The sequence below is a fragment of the Mandrillus leucophaeus genome, unplaced genomic scaffold (genome assembly GCF_000951045.1).
Source record: "Mandrillus leucophaeus isolate KB7577 unplaced genomic scaffold, Mleu.le_1.0 Scaffold855, whole genome shotgun sequence".
NCBI lineage: Eukaryota > Metazoa > Chordata > Mammalia > Primates > Cercopithecidae > Mandrillus > Mandrillus leucophaeus.
The window spans coordinates 1,188,180-1,210,116 of record NW_012109308.1 but is presented as its reverse complement, the minus strand read 5'-3'; the positions used below and the strand labels follow the sequence as shown (position 1 = coordinate 1,210,116).

Genomic DNA, 21,937 nt, shown 5'->3' with positions numbered 1-21,937 from the left:
CTCTTTAGTTACCTCACATAAGATACACAGGACATAAACTGTCCATTCTTTAATCAGGCTAGATGGAAGATGGACATCCTATGTTTCCTCAAATCAGTGAGCAATCCCTAGAGTTCTAGCAATTGCTCATCCGTTAAGCATTTTTGTTCTACAGTCACCACACTTACTATTTTTAAGAGCCATTTATGTTTCAGCCACCGTGAATTTTTTGTTACAGTTTTGAACAATTTTTTTTTTTTTAATTTTAAGTATATGATTATAGCTACCATTCTCTCTCTGTCTCTTTTTTTAGAGATAAGGTCTTGCTCTGCTGCACAGGCTGAAGTACAGTGGCATGATCACAGCTCACTGTAACCTTGAACTCCTGGGCTCAAGTGATCTTCCTGTTTTGGCCTCCCAGGTAGCTAGGACTAATGCCCAGCTAATTTTTAAATTTTTTTGTGGAGATGCAGTCTCACTATGTTGCTGAGGCTGGTCTTGAACTTCTGGCCTCAGGTGATCCTCCCACCTCAGCCTCCCAAAGTGCTGAGAGTACAGGTGTGAGCCACCACACCCAGCCTTGCCACTTCTCAATACTGCATTAATGTATGGGCCTAAAGACCCTGATATGGTTTGGCTGTGTCTACACCCAAATCTCATCTTAAATTGTAACTTCCACAATTCCCCTGTGTCCTGAGAGGAGCCCAATGGGAGGTGATTGAATTATAGGGGTGGATCTTTTCTGTGCTGTCCTCATGATAGTGAATGAGTCTCATGAGATCTGATGATTTTAAAAACTGTAGTTTTCCTGTATAAGCTCTGTCTTTGCCTGCTGCCATCCATGTAAAACGTAACTTGCTCCTCCTTGCCTTTCTCCATGATTGTGAGGCTTCCCCAGCCACATGGAACGTAAGTCCATTAAACCTCTTTCTTTTGTAAATTGCCCAGTCTCAGCTATGTCTTTATCAGCAACACGAAAACGGACTAATACAGATCCTTATTCCTTAAAGTAACAGATGCTATCAAAGCCATTTGATGTGATTATTAGCAGTCATTGTGCCCGGGTACATTCTTGTGCACAAGTGTACTTTTCCTCAGAAGAAGGTTCTTCCAAAGTATAATTTGCTGGGCTAAAGGGTATTAATTATTTTTTTCCTGAGCTCCTATCAGATGGACATTCTTTGGGAAAGGGCAAACTTGCATGTCTTGAGTGCCCTAGGAGTGATAAAATGAAGAGCTTGCCTATATTTTGGGCTTGGTGTGGTGACTCATGCCTGTAATCCCAGCACTTTGGGAGGCTGAGGTGGGAGGATCTGCTGAGCTCAGGAGTTTGAGACTAGCCTGGGCAACATGGTGAAACCCCATCTCTACTAAAAATACAAAAATTAGTCTGGCATGGTGGCACAGCCTGTAGTCCCAGCTACTTGGGAGGCTGAGGCAGGAGAATCACTTGAACCCAGGAGGCAGAGGTTGCAGTGAGCCGAGATTGCAGCACTGCACTCCAGCCTGAGTGACAGAGAGATACCCCATCTCAAAACAAAACAAAACAAAAACAATAACCATATTTTGTGAATGAGCCACAGGTGATAATACTTCATGCTAACAATTAAGAATACCCTAAATAGCATGAGCCATAGCATTTTATTCTCCTGACCTCTGTCTCTTTCTGGAATCACTTTCTTCCCTTGGCTCGCTAACACAGAACTCTTTTTGTATTCCTCATACTGTTATTTTCTCTCTGGAGGTCGTAAATGCTTTTGGTTCCTCCTTTCACTCGCTTCCCGCTCCCTAGCTGAATGCATCCATGCCCATTGCTTCAGTTATCACTTCTATGCAGATAACACAGAAATCCAGCCTCACCTCTTCACGAAGTTCCAGATCCATATATCCAATCACTTGATATATTCTTTTATAGTATATCAAAGGCAACTCCAAGCTAACACATCCAGAATCAAACTCATGATGTGCTCTATCTCACTGACCCACAAACCAGCATGTAGCATGAGACAGAAAAGAGGGACTTGTTCTTTTTTTTTTTTTTTTTTTTGATGGAGTCTCGCTCTGTCGCCCAGGCTGGAGTGCAGTGGCCGGATCTCAGCTCACTGCAAGCTCCACCTCCCGGGTTCACGCCATTCTCCTGCCTCAGCTTCCTGACTAGCTGGGACTACAGGCGCCCGCCACCTTGCCCGGCTAGTTTTTTGTATTTTTTAATAGAGACGGGGTTTCACCGTGTTAGCCAGGATGGTCTCGATCTCCTGACCTAGTGATCCGCGGGACTTGTTCTTGACACCTCATTCTGTTACTCCACATATGATCCACAGTCAAGTCTCAAACCTTTCTCCCTGAAATGTATCTGAATTTACCTATATCTTTCCATCTTTACTGCTAACCTCCTATTCCATGTTCTTACCCTCTGACATGTGGACTACTGTATTCGCTTTCTCCAGTGGTCTTACTATATCCATTGTTGCCTTCCTACAGTCTATTTTCTATAAAGGATTTTGGATTTCCTAAATAGACAATTATAGTATCTATAAATATAGAACATTTTGTAACTCCCTTTCTAATCTTAATTCTTTCTCTCCCTATTTTACTGTACTGGCTAGGAGTCTAGGTCAGTGTTGAATAGAAATGGTAATACATATTGTGCTTTGGATATTTATTGTAGATGCTTTCCATCAGTTTAAGGAAGTCAATAGTTATGTCCATTATGGAGAGATAATAGGTTTAATTGTGATGACTGATATTTTGAATTTATTTCTACCATTTTAGCTGTGCATCCTCCACACCACCGATAAGAGAATTATTGGTATTAAATATTCAAAACTTCAAATCCAGGAAAACTAATTTCTAGCAACATAAACAAATGTTTCTGTCCTTTTTCTCCCTTTCTTTTTCTGGGATTATTTTCCATTTCCTCATTCCCTTTTTTCCCTTTCATTAGTTTGAAAGTTACTTTCTGTATTTAATACTATTAGTGGCTACTTGCGTATTTTATCATACATACTTAACAGAGTAAAGCCTAAAGTTGCATTTTTAACATTTCCCTGAGTAATAAGATTTCAGAAGGCTCTGTCACCTCCTTCTTAAATATTATGCTAGAATTATGCTGCATTTTAGTTTTACTTTCTAAAAATAACTCCACATTCTAGATATTGTTTTGAACAGTTAGTATTTATGTTTTTACCAATAAAAGTTCATCAGTACTATTCTACTGTATACTTAAAAATGATTAACTTGGTAAATTTTATGTTATGTTTTTAACCACAATAAAAAAAAAAGCTCATCACTCTTTCTCTTATCTTAGACCTTTCGTATTTGCTTACTTTCTTTCTGGGGTTAATCTTGTAGAATTAACTTTAAGAAATTCTGTTGGTAAAATCCCTCAAATCCAATTATCTGATTTTATTCTGAAACTTGAAAGGAAGTTTTTCTAGGTATAGACTTATAGCTCATTTTTTGTTTACTGTCATCTACTGTTAATGTTAACTGTTAGTCTTACTATTGTTTCTTTATAGGCATTCTGGTTTTATCTCTCTGGTGGTTTGTAAGATCATCTCTTTCTCTTTGATGTTCTGCAGGTTCACCATGATGTACTTAGGAATGATTTTGTTTATGTTACTAGGAGTTAGTTTTCCTGGATTTGAAGTTTTGAATATTTAATACCAATAATTCCAAAAAGATTATTATTCTTGCCTTTTTAAATATTCGCATTTCTCCATATATTTTATCATCTCTCTGAAATATCAATCGGCATATGTTAGACCTCATTATATTCTCTAGTTCTCATAAATTCTCTTTCATATTTTCTGTCTTTTTTGTTTTCTGGGTTCATTCTGCCTAATTTCTTTAAACCCATTTTCCAGCTTACCAAGTTCTCTCTTTAGCTTTGTCTAATATGCTCTTTAACTGTCTGAGTTTTTTCTCTCAATTACAATATTATTTTCAAAAACTCCATTTTATTCTTTTTCAAATCTAATTGTTTGTTTTTATAATATTTTGTTTCTTGATCATATTTTCAAGCATCTTTTTAATGTTTTGAAGCATAATGAATGTGCTGGGTTTGTATACTTTGTTGCATAATTCCAGTAGTGGGAGTCTTTGTGGGATCTCATTCTGCCTCTCTGTTTTGGGTGACCCCGCTTCCTTATGCATTTTGCTGTTCTTATTATTTCCTGAAGCTAATTGTCCTTGGAACTTCATCAATTGGTATATATATTTTAATTAAAGTTTTTAATTTTCCTCCAAAGAAAATCAGAGTTTCCTTCTTTCATTCACCTGGGGGAATACCAAACAGAGACCTCATTAGTTAAAATTTCTTTTTGTGGATACAAGCAAGGAACATGAATTTGGGGAAAAAAACAAAACAAAACAAAACAAAAAGAAACCACAGGTTAGGACTGGCTTGTGGTTAAGAATTCTCAATGGAGATATGTTTTCCTTCTACACACAGCATCAAAGACCAGGGCATTTCCTTCCTGTTTCCTTTTGTGCAATAGGTTTATTTCTTTTCCTCCATTTTGAAGAAGATGCAACAAACTGGGAAACCAGCTTTATATGAGGGTCTCCAATATGCGGGTCCTAGGATTGATCTCATTTCTTCTATTCCCCAGGCAGGCATCAAAATAGAAGTTTAAGGACATGAGGGCTTGGCAGATGCCTTCAGAGCAAAGCTGGCTGCGTTGCTCTGACGTAACCAGAGACCCGCTTTGCTTTATGTTTGTCCTCTGTGGATTCCTTACTTTCTTGACAGTTCAGTGACTCATGTTTAAAATCCAGCTTTGGTAATTGTTTTCACTGACAGGTTTTCCAGGATATTTTGTTCACCATACTGTCAGGAATGGAAGTCTTTAAACTTTACCCTGCAGCCAGAGCGATCTTTCCACAGTTCAAATTGGATCACAGTACTCTCCTTCTTAAAATCCTCTTATTTCTTTTTATTCCTCTTAGGTAGAAGACCTAATGTGTCCTGCAAGGGTCTCCTGGTCTGGCCCTGTAGCCCCTCTGGTCCCCTTTGACCTGACTTCCCTAGGTGAAAGGAGAGGTCTTTCTTCACTGTGGAATTGGTGGCTTTCATTCAGCTCCTCTGATTCAGCTCCCTTCTGCTGTGGGGCCTGTGCACTTGCTGTTCCTGCAACCTGGACTGTTCTTCCCTTTCCTTCTCACCTAATTTTCTCTTATTTATCTCTCCTGTGTCCTCTCAAGAATCACTTTCTCAGGGAATCTATCCCTGTATTTTCTGGCTAGGTCAAAGCTCCCTATTTTACCTTTTCATTGCCCACGTATTTTGTGTTTGAAGTACATATCACAGTTTCTGTTTTACATGTATAGATGTCAATTTTTATTTCTTTGTATAAATTCCTTAATTGCACAGTGACTGGTGCATAGTAGGTGCTCAGCACAGTCGTTTGCACAATAACAAAACACATTTTCATTAGTTGAATAACTTATCTTATGGAGACCCTAAGCACACTTACTTGAGCCAAGTAAAAGCTGCCGGTATTAGTCCGTTCTCAATTGCTACAAAGAACTACCTGAATCTGGGTAATTTATGAAGAGAAGAGTAAGTTTAATGGACTCAACAGTTCCATAGGCTATACAGGAAACATGGCTGGGAGGCCTCAGGAAGCTTATAAACATGGCAGAAAGTGAAGGGGAAGCAAGCATGCCTTACCATGGCAGAGCAGAGGGGAGAGGCAGAGAGAGAGAGAGAGATGGAGAGAGAGGGAGAACGACAGAGAACCAAGTGGAAAGTACTACACACTTCTAAAAAACCAGATCTTATGAGAACTCACTCACTCTCATGAGAACAGCAAGAAGGAAATCTGCCCCCATGATCCAATCATCTTTTGCCAGGTCCCTCCCCCAACACTGGAAATTACAATTTGACAGGAGATTTGGGCGGGGATGTGGAATGAAACCATATCACTGCCCTTCTTCTAGAATTGCGAGTCCATGATTTTTGAGTTTTTATTTATATCACCCCTCGTGGCTTGCTTCCTGGGCTAACGTGACGGCTCTTTTTACTGGTTTCAGGCCAGGTGTACACAGCTGGGTCAGCAGAGTCTGGTACCTGAAATGCAGCACTGGATTTTAAAGCTCACCTGTTTGGGTCAGGGACCTTCTTTTATCAACTTTTCCTCCTCTGACATGTTTTAATGTAATAGTCAAGTGCCTCTCCATTGTAGTAAGTGTTAGAATGTGACCTCTCCTAAACCCTAGAAGTCTACACAAGGTGTATTAAATCCCCTGCACTGGTTTGCACCCCGGTCTTTGTCTGCTGTGTGTATTGCATGCCCAGATTTTCTACCTGGACTTTGGCATGGTGTTCCCACTTTGGAAGGCATCTGTGGGTTTCTCAGCCTGGAATCTAAAGATGGTGAACAACTTTTCAGTATATAGGTATTTCTCAACTTTTAACAAATTGCTCTTAAAGCCTATAGCTTCCAACACACCTTTAACTCAGGATTTATTCATCCTTACATTCAGCAACAATGCATTATGTACCCGTCCCACGCATACTGGGCTGTAAAACTTAGTTTCTCTTTTTAAGCACGTGAGTTGATAATGAAAGTTTCTATTTCAAAATGAGTTCAAATACGTGTCTAGAGGTAGAACTTTGGTTTGCATTAGTAATCACATGTTTATCCAACACATATTGAGTAGGCCACTATACTAAGTACTAGAAATGTAACAATGAATTGGACAGCCTAGTGGAATTGGACAAAGGTATGAACGTTTTTAGTGTAGTTGAGAAGAGAGACATGAAGCAGATAATCATGTGGATGCATGTAAAATCAAGGGGAAATGTGTGTGAGGTGCCCTGGGAGCATGCGATGAAGAGATCAGCTTTCCTCACAAGGTCAAGAATGCTTCTCTGAGGAAGTACCATCTAAGCTGTGACCTGAATGATGAGTAGGAGTTGGCAGGTGAAGAGGAGGAGGGTATAGTAGGTGAAAATAAAGTCAGGGGGCGCTCCCTAAGATAGGAGGGAATTTGACCCAAAGGAACTGTGGAAAGTCTAGGGTGGCTGGAATTCAGTGACCAAGGGATAGAATGACTGGACATTGCCTAGAAGGGTAGGAAGGGGTGGCTCTTGAAGAGCCTTGAGTGTCAGGCCATGACCTCTAGAAATGATCTTAAGGAAATGGGGAGCTGTGATATTATGAAGTATGTACTTGGTCTTTGATCCTTTTTCCTGGCGTACATCTCCTAGAATCCTTAGAATCTCCACAGAGTGCTGTCTTTTTGCATGTTAATGAATTGACTGAAGCCTGGAAACCCTTAGGTAGTTTCAGTATGAGGGGTGGCCATCTGAAAGAGCAAGGCAGGATTAGAGGGTTGGGACTTTCAGCCCCACCCACAGCCTCCATGGAGGGGAGAGGGTTGAAGTTAACTTGATCACTGATGGCCAGTGCTTACATAATAAAACCTCTATAAAATCACAGAAGGACTGGGTTCTGAGAGAACCCAGCAATTCTAGATAGCTGAACATGTGGAGCTTCCTGGAAGGTGGCATTCTGGACAGGGCATGGAAGCTCCGCATACCTTCCTCCCCATTCCTGTATCTTTTGTAATAAATACTCTTTATAACAAATCGGTAAATGTATTTCCCTGAGTTCTGTGAGCAGCTCTAGCAAGTTAATCAAACCCAAGGACGGAGTTGTGGGAACTTGAATTAATAGCCAGTTGGTCAGAGGCACAGATAAAACAACCTGGGCTTATGATTGGCATTGGAAATGGGGGGCAGTCTTGGGGACTGAGCCCTCACTCTGTGGGATCTGACTCTTTCCAGGTAGATAGTGTTGGGTTTGGACTGAATTAGAGGATACCCAGCTGTGTCCACTGCAGAATTCATTGCTTGCTTGGCGGTGGGGAGAAACTCTCACACATTTGGTCACAGATGTCTTCCGTGTTCATGGTTGTAGCATGGGAGCAGAGGGAAAATAGCGTGTGTTTTTTCCACTCAGGAGTGATTAAAGGATTTTCAACAGGAAAATGCTATGATCACATCTGTGTTTTTAGAAAGGTCCCTCTGGCTATTATGTAGAAACTGGATTGAAAGAGAATAAGAGAGAGGGAAGGGGAACTGGTTCAGAGATGCCCAGAGGTGAGAGGAGATGGAGGCTTGGTCCTCCGTAGTGCTGAAGAAGATGGAGAGAGGGAAATGGCTTTTGGGGTGGAATTAATGGATCTTGATGACTGAATAACTTTCAAGCAATTCAAGATAGCTCCTTCTTAGCCCAGGGCTTTGACTTGGGCACCTGTGGGGCCCTTCATGCTGTGCTTGGAAACTAGAGGGTGTTTTGTAAACAGATAGAAATGTTCATTTTCAACTCAGGTGCTTAAAAAAGAACCTAAGTCTTATGGGCCAGTATAGTATGGAATGTGTATGTAATGTGTTATTGCTGAATGTAGGAAAGAACTCTGTGACAATAGAAGCCGGATAAGAATCCTGGAGAATTACCTCAATGGTAAATAGTTACCTAAATATAAGGACGCAAGGGCCCAGAGAGGAGTGTTCCAAAGGTCTGAATGTCTGTAAATGCTAGTCTGGTTTAGAATTGATTCAGTCCTGTGACCAATACCATTATTCCTTCTGTTTCCCTGTCCTCTGCTGGCGGCCTGGTGGGCCCTCGGTCATCCTACTGCACAAAGAGGTCTCCAGGCACTCAAACCTCAATGTGTTTGATTTCCACACTCCTTGGGTGTTCCCAAATTTCAAAACAAAGAGTTTTATTGCATATGCATTTTTAAAACTGACGCCATTAGTAAGGAAAATGTTTAAAAAAAAATCACTGAACTACACACACTAAATGTCAGGGCTCTCAGTGGAAGAGCAGGGAGCCTGGGGTTAATTTTCCTTTTCAGGAAGCCACGGAATCAAAGGACGAAGTTCAATGCTCTTGGCATGACCATAGTTTAGAGTAATAGTAACTCGGCATTTCTTGGGCCACTGTCTCTCTAGCTGCAGTTTATGCCAGAAACTGGGAGGCAGGTGAAAAATCAGCATCTTGATTCTGTAATTGTGGAGGGAAAATGGCCTCTAGTTGTATGTGACCTTCAGTTAGATTCTCTAGCCCCAGCCTTATTCCCACATGAGAATGAGAAATTTCAGGACAGGCTTTGGAGAAATGGACTGTTGTAGGAAGGAGCTATAAGGCAAGAAATACACCAGAAAAAGAGTAGATCTCTCTTTTTAAAATTAAATGGAAATTTCACTTGTGTTTAAAAATCAGAATATAAAATAAGTGTATATAATGGGCATGTTATACCTAATCCCCTTTTCTAAGAGATAACTAAATTATTGATTTAATGTACAGATTTCCAGATTTTATTAAGTTTGCATGTGTGTCTCCATAATCATTCGGCAAGTCATTTTTTTCTGTTATATATTTTCGGTTATATGGAAACCTCCTAGATTGTAAACAAACAAGCAAACAAACAAAAACACTGAGGGAAGAAATGATAAGAGAAGTGGTCAAAATCCAACTTCTTCTTGGCACCCAGACTTTTATACCGACTGGGCCATAGACAAAGAGCTGGAAGGAGTGTGCTGAATATTAGCTACTTTTTCAAATAGATGATGCAATCTGTATATTTCTCTGTGTGTCTTGGAAACAGGGAAGAAAGAGAGATAGAGAGTGTGCATGTGTGTGCTTCTTTCTGTCTTTAGGAATATTGTTTTGGAAACATTCAATTTCTAATTATATTGGGGGAAAACCCTAAATACCATTTTTCATGCTAATGGAGAAATTTACTTAAGTGCAGAATTACGCAACTTAGTTTTCTTGCCAAATTACATAAAGTGTGCAGCTCCTCTGAATAGAATGAAGGATGGCACGGGCACACATCACACACTGTTCATAACTTAAAGTTCTTTTCAAGGCTTTTGCCTGCATCTTATTACCTACTTACTATTAATTTATTACACAGGGTTGCCATATTTCAAAAGTAAAGTGAATGTTTCAGATGGATTGTTTTTCCTTCATTTCTTCCATATTGTTAACTTCTATTTTTTTTTTAAATTTAGACTGTTTATACTTCCACCAGAGGCAGTTTTTCTTCAGTGATTGCATTAATTTTTATGTGTTCATTCTAGACATTTTTCAAACAGAATCTCCACATGTTAAGTTTGTCTTCTTTTCTCTCATCCACAAATCATTCTTTCCTGGTGTTATTTACAGGAAGAAGATGTTAGTGAAACTCCTTTGCGATTTGCCCTAAGGAATGATCCCACCCCAAATGTCAGGCTCTGGAAAAGTAACAGCTCAATAGAAATAATTTTGTCATTGACAAAAGTCCTTGGCGCCAGGAGTTGATCTGCACCCCGCCTGTGGGCTGCTGGGGGTATGCAATGAAGTAAAGCCTGCACAGTCAGCTCTGTGGCCTCTAGGGCTGCTTGACAGTTGACACTGGCAACACTATAGTCATTCTAACTGTTCCTTACATGTTCTCTTTCTCATGAGGCTTTGCCTTTCTCTTCTGACAGAAGACATATTTCCATTTCAACTTTGTTACCCTTTAGAGGAGAATTTCTCTGACCATTGTGTATGTGTTTTGTTTTTGTTTTTGGAGACAGGGTCTCATTGTGTCACCTAGGCTGGAGTGCAGTAGCTTGATTATGGCTCACTGCAACCTTGACTTCCTGGGCTCAGGTGATCCTCCAGCCTCAGCCTCCCAAATAGCTTGAACCACAGGCATGTACCACCATGCCCGGCTAATTGTTGTATTTTTTTGTAGAGACAGGGATTCTCCATGTTCCCCAGGTTGGTCTTGAACTCCTGGGCTCAAGTGATCCTCCCATTTCGGCCTCCCAAAGTGTTGGGATTACAGGTGTGACCCTGCACCTAGCCTTCTGACCACTGCTGAATAAGACAGCTAACTCTCAGATTCTGTGTCTTAGTCTGCAATTTCTTATTTGTTTCAGGTCCATACACCTTGATAGCGGGGAAGAGGTGGGGATGGTGGCGGCGACCATACAAGGAAGGGGTGAATTAGGAAGGGAACTGTCTCTTTCACAAGTCCTTTGCCTGCCTATTTCATGACTTAAATGTGCCTGCCTAGTGCACTGAAGGGCCTCATTCTATGAGCAGGATTGGGAAGTGCAAGGATGATCTTCAGACAGACTCAGCTGCTGGTTTAGCTTGAATTATTCTTGGTCCCAGGTTGTGGGGTGGGAGGGGGAGAGAGAGAGAATACACTTGACCCCTTGACTCTTGTCTTAAAGTATATTGTGATTTTCCCAGAGTAATCACTCTTTTGAAACAGGGAAAGATTCAATGGTTCTTTCTGTAAAGTCACTAATTTACACTTATCTGAATAGAGCAAATTATTGGCTCAGGGGAAGGAACACCAGCCAAGTCACCTTGGTTTTAGAGCTGGAATAGAAAAAGGTTAGAGCCAGCCTTCTAACTTCCCTCCGACAGTCCCATAGCATCATCCCCTGGGTAATGGATGCCTCCCAACCCACTGACTTGCTCTTGTTCCTGGGGTCATAAATTATTTAGCTGCCACTTATCTCCCAGAATCTGTTACTAATTTTTTTTTTCCCCCGAGATGGAGTGTCACTGTGTCTCCCAGGCTGGAGTGCAGTGGCGTGATCTCAGCTCACTGCAAGCTCCACCTCCTGGGTTCACACCATTCTCCTGCCTCAACCTCCTGAGTAGGTGGGACTACAGGCACCTGCCACCACGCCTGGCTAATTCTTTTGTATTTTTTATATAGTTAGAGTCTGGGTTTCACCGTGTTAGCCAGGATGGTCTCCATCTCCTGACCTCATGATCCACCCATCTCGGCTTCCCAAAGTGCTGGAATTACAGGTGGGAGTCACCACGCCCAGCCCTTTTACTCATTTTTATCTCCAATGCGGTGCCTGGCATGTAGTAAGTGCTCAGTAAATGGTAATTGTCTTTATGAAGATGCTGATTTCTTTCTTCTTACAGTTCAGGAAGCAAAAATGGGTGTATCCAAAAGAAAAATGATATGATGTAATAATAGCTAACATCTATTGTTGACTATGTACTAGACACTGCTAATGGCTTTACATGCGTTGTTTGAAATTTGAGCAACCTTATGGGGCTAATACCATTTTACTAATGAGAAATCTGAGTCTCAGAGAGATTAGGTACCTTAGCCAAGGTCACCCAACTAATAAGTGACAGAGTAGGGCTATGAACCCAGGCAGTGCTGCCTAAATTTCTCTATTGCCTAGAAGAGGCAGAGAAGGAATCGGAGGGATGGATGCCTTCAATGTGGAAGTGATCGAGGTACAGAAAATTAAAGAGGGTCAGGGTGTTAGAATCCACCCCTGGATTCTAAAGGGAGTCTTCCCACTTGCTTTCTGCAGCCTGAGGTTGCTTTGGTTAGATTCTGCTCCCCTGGGATGCTAGCCTGAGGTTGGCATCTCAGTTTTAGGCTGAGGCTTTATGTACCTGCGTGGAAGAGGTGGTGCAGAGCATTGTACACAACATATGGGGCTCCATTTGCATTTAGTGAGTGCTCAGCTGTGCGCAGTGTCTCCTTAATGAATCACATGCAAGCCGAACATTGCTATATTTATCCAAGCCCTGGGAGCAGGAGCGCTGGCTGTGGTCGACTTGCATGCCCCAGAACAGTGCCTTGCAGGTTGTTCCAGTTTTCCTTGTGGTCAGGGCCTTAGGGCCCTTCAATAACTTGTTCCCTGCCAAAATCTGCTGGTTTCTGAAGTATCTTTCCAGGCGTTCTAGGCCAGAAAAAATGTTTACATCCTGAAACTATAACAGAGACCAAGCACTAAAAAAGAACCTGGAAGCTACATCTGCTGTGCCCTTGACTTCAAGGCCGCATTTGAAGAATCGCAGACAGCTCAGGCATTTTTATTTTCTTTTCAGGTCTTTCAAGGGGGGTCCCGCAATGCTTAATCACCCTGCTATCATCACGTTACTTCTTCCTTATAATCTAAAACCCTTATGAATTTTTTTCCTTATTGACTCCTTACTTGAAATATTTCTTTTTATAGTTGGGCATTGGTGGTATGTGCCTGTGGTCCCAGCTACTCAGGAGGCTGAGGCTGGAGGATTACTTGAGTCTGGGAGTTTGAGGCCAGTTGGGGCAACATATTGAGACCCTGTATCTTACACAATATTCCTCTTATGCTCAGATCAGAGAGTTTGCCCAAATAATCACTTCTGTGCTTAGGAATCAAGAACAAGAATTTCTAAAGTTTACTTAACGCTGATTAAATGCCAACTACAATATTAAGCACTTGAAAAGAATTATCTCATGTTTTTCACCTCAAAATAACCATTCAAATGAGCATTAGAACTACATTTTATCAGGAAGAAAAGTAAAATTTCAGAGAAGTAATTAACTGAGGCCACACAGCAAGTATATGGAGGGGTCTGGCTTGATAGCAAAGTCCTTTATATGAAATAGATTTTTCTTTCCTTTCTTCTTCCCAGCTGTGGTCATGTCCTGTGACTCTTCTTCCCATTCCCAGCCATTCCTCAGATAAAAAAAAGTAAATATTTTTAAATATGTATATCTATTTTAGATATATATATTTTGAGATTTATATACATAATATATAATTATGTTTATGATTTATATTTAAATTTATATAAATTTATATTTAAATTTTAAATTTAAGATTTATATTATGTAACATATATATATATATAAAAAATAATTTTCCCCCATTTTCCTCCTAGAATTGTTTTTTATCCTTTATAAGACTTAGGCAGGTGCAGGATATATTTTCATCCCTGGACTCCAGTGTGGTGTCAAGCTCCTTAACTTGTGACATGGATAGTAGGGAGCAGATTGGATTCCCACTGGGTTGGAGGCCCCTAATCATGGCTTCCTGGGATTTGTGTTATCTGCCTTCCCCTGTTAGATGATGAGAACACAGAAGAAGAATACCTGGTTCTGGTTCAAGCTATGTCACTGGCACCGTCTGTGACCTAGAGCACATCCCTGCTCTCTTTCTCGTGAAAATCAAATTTAGTTTCCTGCAAAATTTAATGTCGAGCAGAGAGCCTTGGTTTAGTCTTACAGACTAAAAATCTTTTTTCCTTCCAGCTCAGTCACGTAATATTTACAAGCTGGTGAAGCCAAGTCACTTGCCCACTGTGGCCCTCAGTCTCTTCATCTGTACAGTAAGAGCAAGAACTAAATGCTCACCGGACTTCCCAGCAGCTCTTGGTATCAAACTCAGGGGAGCTGCAGGAAGAAGCTGGCTCTACTCTGCCAAGTTCTGACTCTCGAGGGTTTGCAATGAAACCAGCAGAGGCTAGTCTAGGCAAAAAGGAGAGTTTATCGTAAAGATATTTGTGCAGCTCATAAAATCCAAAAGAAGTTAAATAATGAGACACAGAGACATTGGGAACCAGGACAGCCTCAGGGATCTCTTCAGCAGGAGCTCATGACCCTTCCCTCTGGAGTGCTGCCATTCAGATGACTCCAAAAAAGTCTGTTTTTATGTTTCTTTTTTAAAAATGACAAATTCCAGAAGGAACCCTGCCAGGGGGCCATTCAGTTATGGAGGGTAGGGTTGGACAGACCAATCAGCAGGAAAGTGTTGCTGGAGCCTAGCCTTGTTGGAGGAGCAGGTGGTTCCCAGGAGGACCTGGGCAGAACCCCTCACCACACACACAGGTACACCCTGCAGAAAGAGCCCATGTGTCTGTAAATGCTTGGGCAGCCAGGTCTGGGTGTTACATGTGGGTGGGAGACAGAGTGGGCAGGCTCAATACTCTAGAGCAGTAGCAGCCATAGTGATGCAGTTCATTCAGCGTTTTCAGGCTTCTGTGCCTCATGGAAAGAGTAACAAACTTCAAGGCAAAATGCGTGATGGGTGGACTGTCCGTTAGGGATTGCTGGTGGCTGTGGGCACAAAGAAAGACAAACAGTGTGATCTCATGGGGAGGCCGACCACCAGCACCATGCTGGATTAAGATCCTCTCTTTTCAGCCAGGTCAAGGACAGGGTACTCTGGTCCCATCTTTTCCACTTTGATGACATCTGGGCAAGTTTCAGCCTCTTGAGAGTTTTTCTGTTTCCTTATCTGTGAAGTGGGAATGACAGCAATGATAATCATGCTACTCTTCCAGTTGACAACAGTACGGCAGGTGCTAACATCCGCTAGGGCCAGGTACCCATGCTGAGCGCTTCCCATGTGGGTCAGTCCTTGCAGTCCTCTGACACAGTACTGTTACGGTTTACACTTTGTCCGAGGCTTCTAGAAATTAAGGAGGCAGTAAAGTGTAGAGCAAAGCAGTGTGCAAAGAGACTGAGAGGCTGGGCTCAGGAGCCGATGGCCCGTTTTGAATTCTGGCTCTGACACTCACTGGCCTGGTGTTCTCTGGCATGTTGCGTAAGCTCCATTAATCTGTACAGTGGATGTGATACTAGTGCCTGCCTCATGCTGTGGTTGTGAGGAGTGAGTGATTTCACACGCATTCAGGAAGGTGCCTGGAGCACAGCGGTGCTCTGTAATGTTTGCTGCTGTTTGTAATAAAGTGCCTGCCGGGCAGTGGGGATTTGAACCCAAAGCAGATTGACTCTAGAATACATACGCTGTGGCAGTTATCTCTCGTGGCGGGACAAGAAGGCTCAGCAGTGAGCAGTGTAAAAGCCGGGGTGGGGGCGAGTTAGCAGAGGGAGCTATGGAGCTAGGGAGAGGAAGAGAATGACGAGCCCTAGGCACGTGGCCACTTCAACAATCCTTGTCTCTGTGACCTTGAGCTGGACCCAGAAGGTCAGCAGCAATTGCTGAGTCCCCGTAACCAACGGGAACATTCAGCACTGACTTCACTTATGCTTCTTACTTCAGGAGGGCTTTAGAGAGGGGGTTAGTTAGAAAAAGAAGGAAAGAAAGAGAGACAGAGAGTGACTGAGACAGAAAGCGAGTGACAAAGTCAGGGGGTGGCGGGGGTGGGGAGAGAACTAGATATAAAGACATAGAGGCCCAAGGAGAGAAAGAAAGTGATTAACACTCAAGAAAATAAACAGAAGGGGCACACACTTAGAGCCAGAGAAATGAAGTAGAAAGAGGGAATAAGGCTGAGGGGAAGGATGGGGATTTTGCGGAGACAGTGCTGAGGGGGCCGTGACTGGCTGGCCTGCTCTGTGGTTGAGAGGTAAACAAACCTGTTAAGTGTGTCAGTGCTTTATCTAGGAAACCACCTTTGCCAAGGCCCGGGCGCACTGAGGAGCTTTTTGAGCATGTAGGGCCGTGACAGGAGAGAGTCTCTTTATCTGAATTGGAGACAGGAGCGCTCTTCTGTGCATTTCACACTGGAGGCCACAGATTAGGCTGTGGATATTTCACGGTTGGTGATAAATGCTTGTTTGGAGAAGCCTTGAGCTGAACAACACTCCTAAGGCTGGGGAAGGGGTTGATAAAAGGCAGGTACCTGGAGACTGGTTTTACATGAGGGACTGGTTCTATGCAATTTTACACTTGTATGTTATCATAGGCATTGAAAGTTTCTAGAAGGATACCCATTAAAATGTTGACAATAGCTAACCTCCCTGGTTGGATTAATGAGGAATCTCACCTTCTAAGTTATGTATTTCAATTAGGTTTACATGTTTAACAGTGTAGGTACTTCATAATCAGAGAAACAAAGGCTTAAGATAATAACTACACTCCTGAAATGAGGGCAGGGAAGGCAATGGCCCTTGACATAAAATGGATTGTTGGGACTCATCTGACAAGCAGACAATGGGTGGTGGAAATGGCAGTGCATTTGAAAATATTTCTCCTGGATATTTCCAAGATACTTTGAAAATCTGATGACCACAATGTTTTTCCTCTGATTCTTGCAGAAGGGTGAAATTATTAATGTCTCCTCAGCTAGGACAAATTTCCTTCCTTTGGGGTTTCCTTGGGGTTTAAAAAAATACAGCAGAAGGCATATGCCCTGTTAGTTGGTGGGTTTCTGTTGGGTATGGTGGATGTGGGGCTTTACCCTTGAGAGAATGATGCACACAGCATCTGCAGAATCCTCTCCTCCTTGAAGTCCCCACCTCCCACTCCTTTTTGTTTTAAGTTTCAAATGAAGTTTGTGCCTAGTACACACTTTTAAACGTATTGTCTGTTAGCTTGAGAAATGACCCAGATGTATCTTATTTCAGGCTTTATGAAGGCAAAGAACAGATGGAGTTTGAAGAATCCATGAGACGGCTCTTTGAATCCATCAACAATCTGATGAAAAGTCAATACAAAACTACCATCCTTTTGCAGGTTGGTTTATGCTACAATAAAATCTGTCTTTTCCTTGGCCATCCAGTAAGTAACAGCATGCTAAGATAATATCTTCTTTTGCTGAAATGTGCAAACTTGTGTCCAGTGAAGGCCTGAGCTGGCCACTTGGTTAAATACCGAGGGCTCCTCAGGACAAGAGAAAATGTATTTATTATTTGCTTCCCATGAAGGTAGCAGTGCCTTCTTTTAAAATAGCTCTGAAATTTTTGTTACCTAGAAGGAAATTAGTCAGACCGGATCCACTTCCGATGGAGAGAATAGTTACGGTGGCAGTCTCTTAAACTGAGTCTCCAGTAGTTTAATTCTCGACAACATAAAGGCAGGGACCCTTTTGGGATTAAAGAGGGCTCCTCAATAAACAAGAGGGACTTTGGAGAGAATGAGTCCTCTCATGTGTGGTCCATGATGCTAATCTGTGAAGTCTGCAAATCTTTGAGAAACTGTGAGGCCTAGCCCTGTGTTCGGGAAGGAGTTGAGCAGCTAAGAGTCTGAATGAAGAGGCTGTTTCAGGGAGACTCAGAACTTTCACAGAATGTACTTGCAGGCACTGGGGGTGCAGGTGGGGGAAGCTGGGAGTGCCTGATGTGTTGTGAATAAAGGAAGCCCATTTATCTAAATCAATGAGTTAATGCAGATTTTTGCTGCTGCTGCTTTTATTTTGTTTGTTTGTTTGTTTGTTTAAATCAATGTTATTCTTTTAGTTGCTAATTTAAAGATCCATTATGCCTGGGATGCCCAGGCACTGGTTAGAATTAATGAGGTACTAGTGTTTAGCTAGAATGAAGGTGAGGAAGCAGAGGCAGAAGTCAGCCTGGGGAATGTTTGCTTCTCACACTATGGATTCCAGACTGTGCACGTTAGAATCGTGTGGGGATCTTTAATAAATTCTGATGCCTGGTTATAACCACCAGACTTTCTGATGTAATTGGTATGAGTGTGACCCAGGCCAGGGGATTTTAAAAATTCCCCAGGTGATTTTACTGTGAAGCAAAGTTTGAGAACCACTCTGCTGACGGCTTCCTTTAATTTAACAAAGAGTGGAAACCTGTGTGTTGAGGAAGGCAACTGTCTTATTCATCATGTGTCTTCAACACTCAGAATAATCTGGATAATTCTAACATTTATTCTCCTCAGAATATGTACCTATATTTCTTGATCTAAGTGAACAGCTGAATGTCCTAACACTGTTTGGTCTTATGTAACAAGACTGTTTCTTTAGCCCCTACTGGGGATCAGTGTCTTCCCTTGGGTTAGTTGGAAGTTCATTGTTTTAGTTTTCATTTTTCCCTTACCCCCTGCTGGTTAAAAAACAAACCAAAAACATCTTCCTCGTATTCCTAACACCCTCATCATTCTCTGACAAAGGGGATCACAGGAGCAGGGGACAGCATGAGGAGATGCAGCAGGAGCCCCCACCAGCCACTGCATCTGTATCACCTGGAAGCAACTGAGCCTCCAGTGAGCAGCCACACAGTGTTGGGATATCCGCAGAGAGCCAAGAATGGCCAGTTGCCATGAGAGGGGCTATAGGATTGAATCAGGTGTGAAATCAGCTCTAAGGAAGCTAAAGTGTGAAAGAGCAGAAATGATGAGCAAATAGATAAAGCCAGTTTCTCATCCCAGAGGAGAAATGCGCTGATGCCCCAAAGAAGTTGAGGTGCCATGGAGAGAGAGAAGAGTGGAAGAGGGAATAGGTCATTGTGGAGCTACTCTTTCTAATTTCAGCACCTGTTTCCCTATGATGGGCTACAAATGTCTTTGGGGAAGGAACAAAGGGAGAGAGAGAGTAAGAAGGCAGGGAAAGAAAGAAGGGAAGCAAAGAGGAGCAAGTGAGCATTTGCCGCTCTGAAGACATCTGGTCAACGGGAATGCTCTTTATCAGTTGCGTGATCTTACATTGGTCACTTCTCAGTGCCTCAGTTTCCTCATCTATAAGATTTCATTGTGCGGGTGAGGATCAAATAAACATTCTCCGCAGAAGAACAAGTTATAAAATGCTATGCAAATGCAGTGAACTGATACGATTATTATGGTTTTGGCATAAGTCTTTTTACCCAGGTGGTTCTTGTCTGGGTAGCTGTGTTAGAAATGCCTTGCTTTCCTTGTAATTTGGGCCAGGTTTGTTGGTTTGTTCTTGCAGATTTCCACCTCAGAGACATAGAAAGGGGCTTCATCTCTTTTTCAATTTGCTCTAAGGGTCGAATTTAGCCTCAGGGATTTTCATAAAACCAATGATGCTTTCCACCTATTTACATAGCTGTTGAAAAGTTATCAAAGAAGAATTTAAAGTTATATTCTAATATGGAGAGCAGTACCATGTGAAGAGAACTTAATGATGAGGGCAGAGGGGTCAAGTCCCTGTGATGTCTCCAAATCCCACATGTGGAATCTTCCGTAGACTTTGAGATTTGCTGCAGGAGACGGAGCTTTGGCTTTTGACCAGAGAGATTGGGCATGTAGCCTTGGGCACATCATTTTAGCTTTCTGGGCCTCGGGTTATCCTTTGTAACATGGGAGGCCTAATGTATAATTTAGAGGATTACTGAGAGGGTGAAATAAAGTAATATATGTGAAACATGAAGTATAAAGCCTTTTCCATAGTTTGGTTTAAATCATTTTTAATCATTTATACCTCTTCCCCCTTTACTTCATCAAAAAACAGAAGCTTTTTGGGTATTTTACTAGTGAGGATTCAGAAGGCGGGTTATTTGTGTTCCTAATTTTGTTACACAAGACTAAATAGTGTTAGGATGTTCAATTATTCAGTTCGATAAAGAAATATAGACACACATTCTTAAGAGAATAAATCCACAAGAAGTGACTGTATGAAAACATGCATGGCAAAGTTTCAGCTAGTGAAATAGTACGAGGTGACTGGAGTCTTGATTCTGAGCCTGCATGGGGTGTGAGCTATTAGTAACATCAGCCGTAAGTGCCGGATGGGTGCAGAGGATACAAATGCCCATGGTTGATGTTCCTGGTTCAAACTTTTCACATCCAGCTGGGTAGCGGCTTATGTTGGAAACCCTCATTTGTGACCAGCTTAATTGTGAGTAGAGCAGATCTGGTTCAGATCTCAGCTGTGTCCACTGTGAATTCTGAAACCTAAGCAAGTTATTGCCCATCTCTAATGCTCACCCAGCTTTTGTGAGTTGCTTTCTGTGGTTTTTCTTATTGTTCTGAGTTGGCACGGAAGCAGCTCACCAAGACCATGGAGAATTGAAAGCCAGTTGTTCAAAGAGGAGAGGAGCAATAAAAATACTTTCCACTGATTGGGTACCCACCATGTTCCAGGCATGGAACTGGGCTCTTCACATACAGTGTTTTAAATCCCGCCAGAGATCTTCAAGGAACCACTGTCCTCAGTGTCCATAGGAGGCTCATAAAGTTAAATAGTTCATCCCAAATTACACGTATTCATAGAGCTGGAGCTAGGATTTGAATTCACCCAGGTCATCTGCCTCCAAAGCACTATTCTTCTCTATGCCACAGGTAAGGTTTAGGCCAGGGGTTCCCATGTGTTTTCAACAATGGGCCACATGCTCAGAAGTCCTTATGTGTGCCAGCCCTGTAAGTGTGTTGATAAAACTGATGGCAGATTCAGAGGGTCAACACCAGACACTTGTAAATTAGACAGAGCTCAAATGTGAGTAAAAGGCATATGGTGATGTTGTGCAGGCCAATTTGTCCCATTCTCCTTACGATCCATGGTATTTCATAATGCTCCAATTTGATGGTGCAAGTGGAATTAAATGAACAGTTTGTATTGAATGACATGCTCTCTTGGCCACTGTGAATGCCACTTATGCTAATGAAGCCACTGGAGTGTCCAGGAGGGCGGGGGACTCTGCCATTTACATCCCCAATGTCTGGAACAATGGCTGCCACACAGAAAGTGCTCAAATATCTACTGTCTGAATGAATGAATGAATGAATGAATGAATGAATGAATGAATATAGCTGAGTGCAATGGTGCATACCTGTAATCCCAGCACTTTAGAAGGCTGAGGCGAAAGGATTTCTCAAGCCCAGGAGTTCAAGACCAGGCTGGGGAACATAGTGAGACCCTGTCTCGACAAAAAAATTAAAAAAAATTAGCTAGGCATGGGGGCCTGCCCATGCCTAGTGGTGTATGCTTGTGGTCCCAGCTACTCAGGAAGCTGAGGCAGGAGGATCACTTGAGCTTAGGGGATCAAGGCTGCAGTGAACTGTGATTGTGCCACTGCATTCCAGCCTGGGTGACAAAGCAAGACCTTGTCTCTTAAAATAAATAAATAGTGCCGGGCACCGTGACTCACGCCTGTAATCCCAGCACTTTGGGAGACTGAGGAGGGCGGATTACAAGGTCAGGGATTCGAGATCAGCCTGGCCAAGATGGTGAAACCCCACCTCTACTAAAAATACAAAAATTAGCTGGGTGTGGTGGCAGGCGCCTGTAATCCTAGGTACTCGGGAGGCTGAGGTAGGAGAATAACTTGAACCCCGGAGGTGGAGGTTGCAGTGAGCCAAGATCGCGCCATTGCACTCCAGCCTGGCGATAGAGCAAGACTCTGTCTGAAAATAAAATAAAATAATAAAATAAAATAAAATAAATAATTCATTTTGTTTAGTTTGATGTTTCAGTGTTTATTAAGTGTCAAGTGTTGAGCTAAAAGCTTTACATATATTGTTAGCTCAGTTGATCTTTTTAACAACAATCTTATAGGA

The 21,937-nt window shown here is 42.1% G+C and overlaps 1 protein-coding gene across 1 annotated transcript in view; it reads left to right on the top strand.

Moving 5' to 3' along the window:
- Positions 1 to 21,937, top strand: part of DOCK2 (dedicator of cytokinesis 2) — a 450,129-nt gene that overhangs the window by 90,975 nt on the left and 337,217 nt on the right. Inside the window, exon 23 of the mRNA XM_011968671.1 lies at positions 17,101 to 17,209. Within this exon, the coding sequence (XP_011824061.1) occupies positions 17,101 to 17,209 (109 nt within the window). The remainder of the gene's footprint in view (positions 1 to 17,100; positions 17,210 to 21,937) is intronic.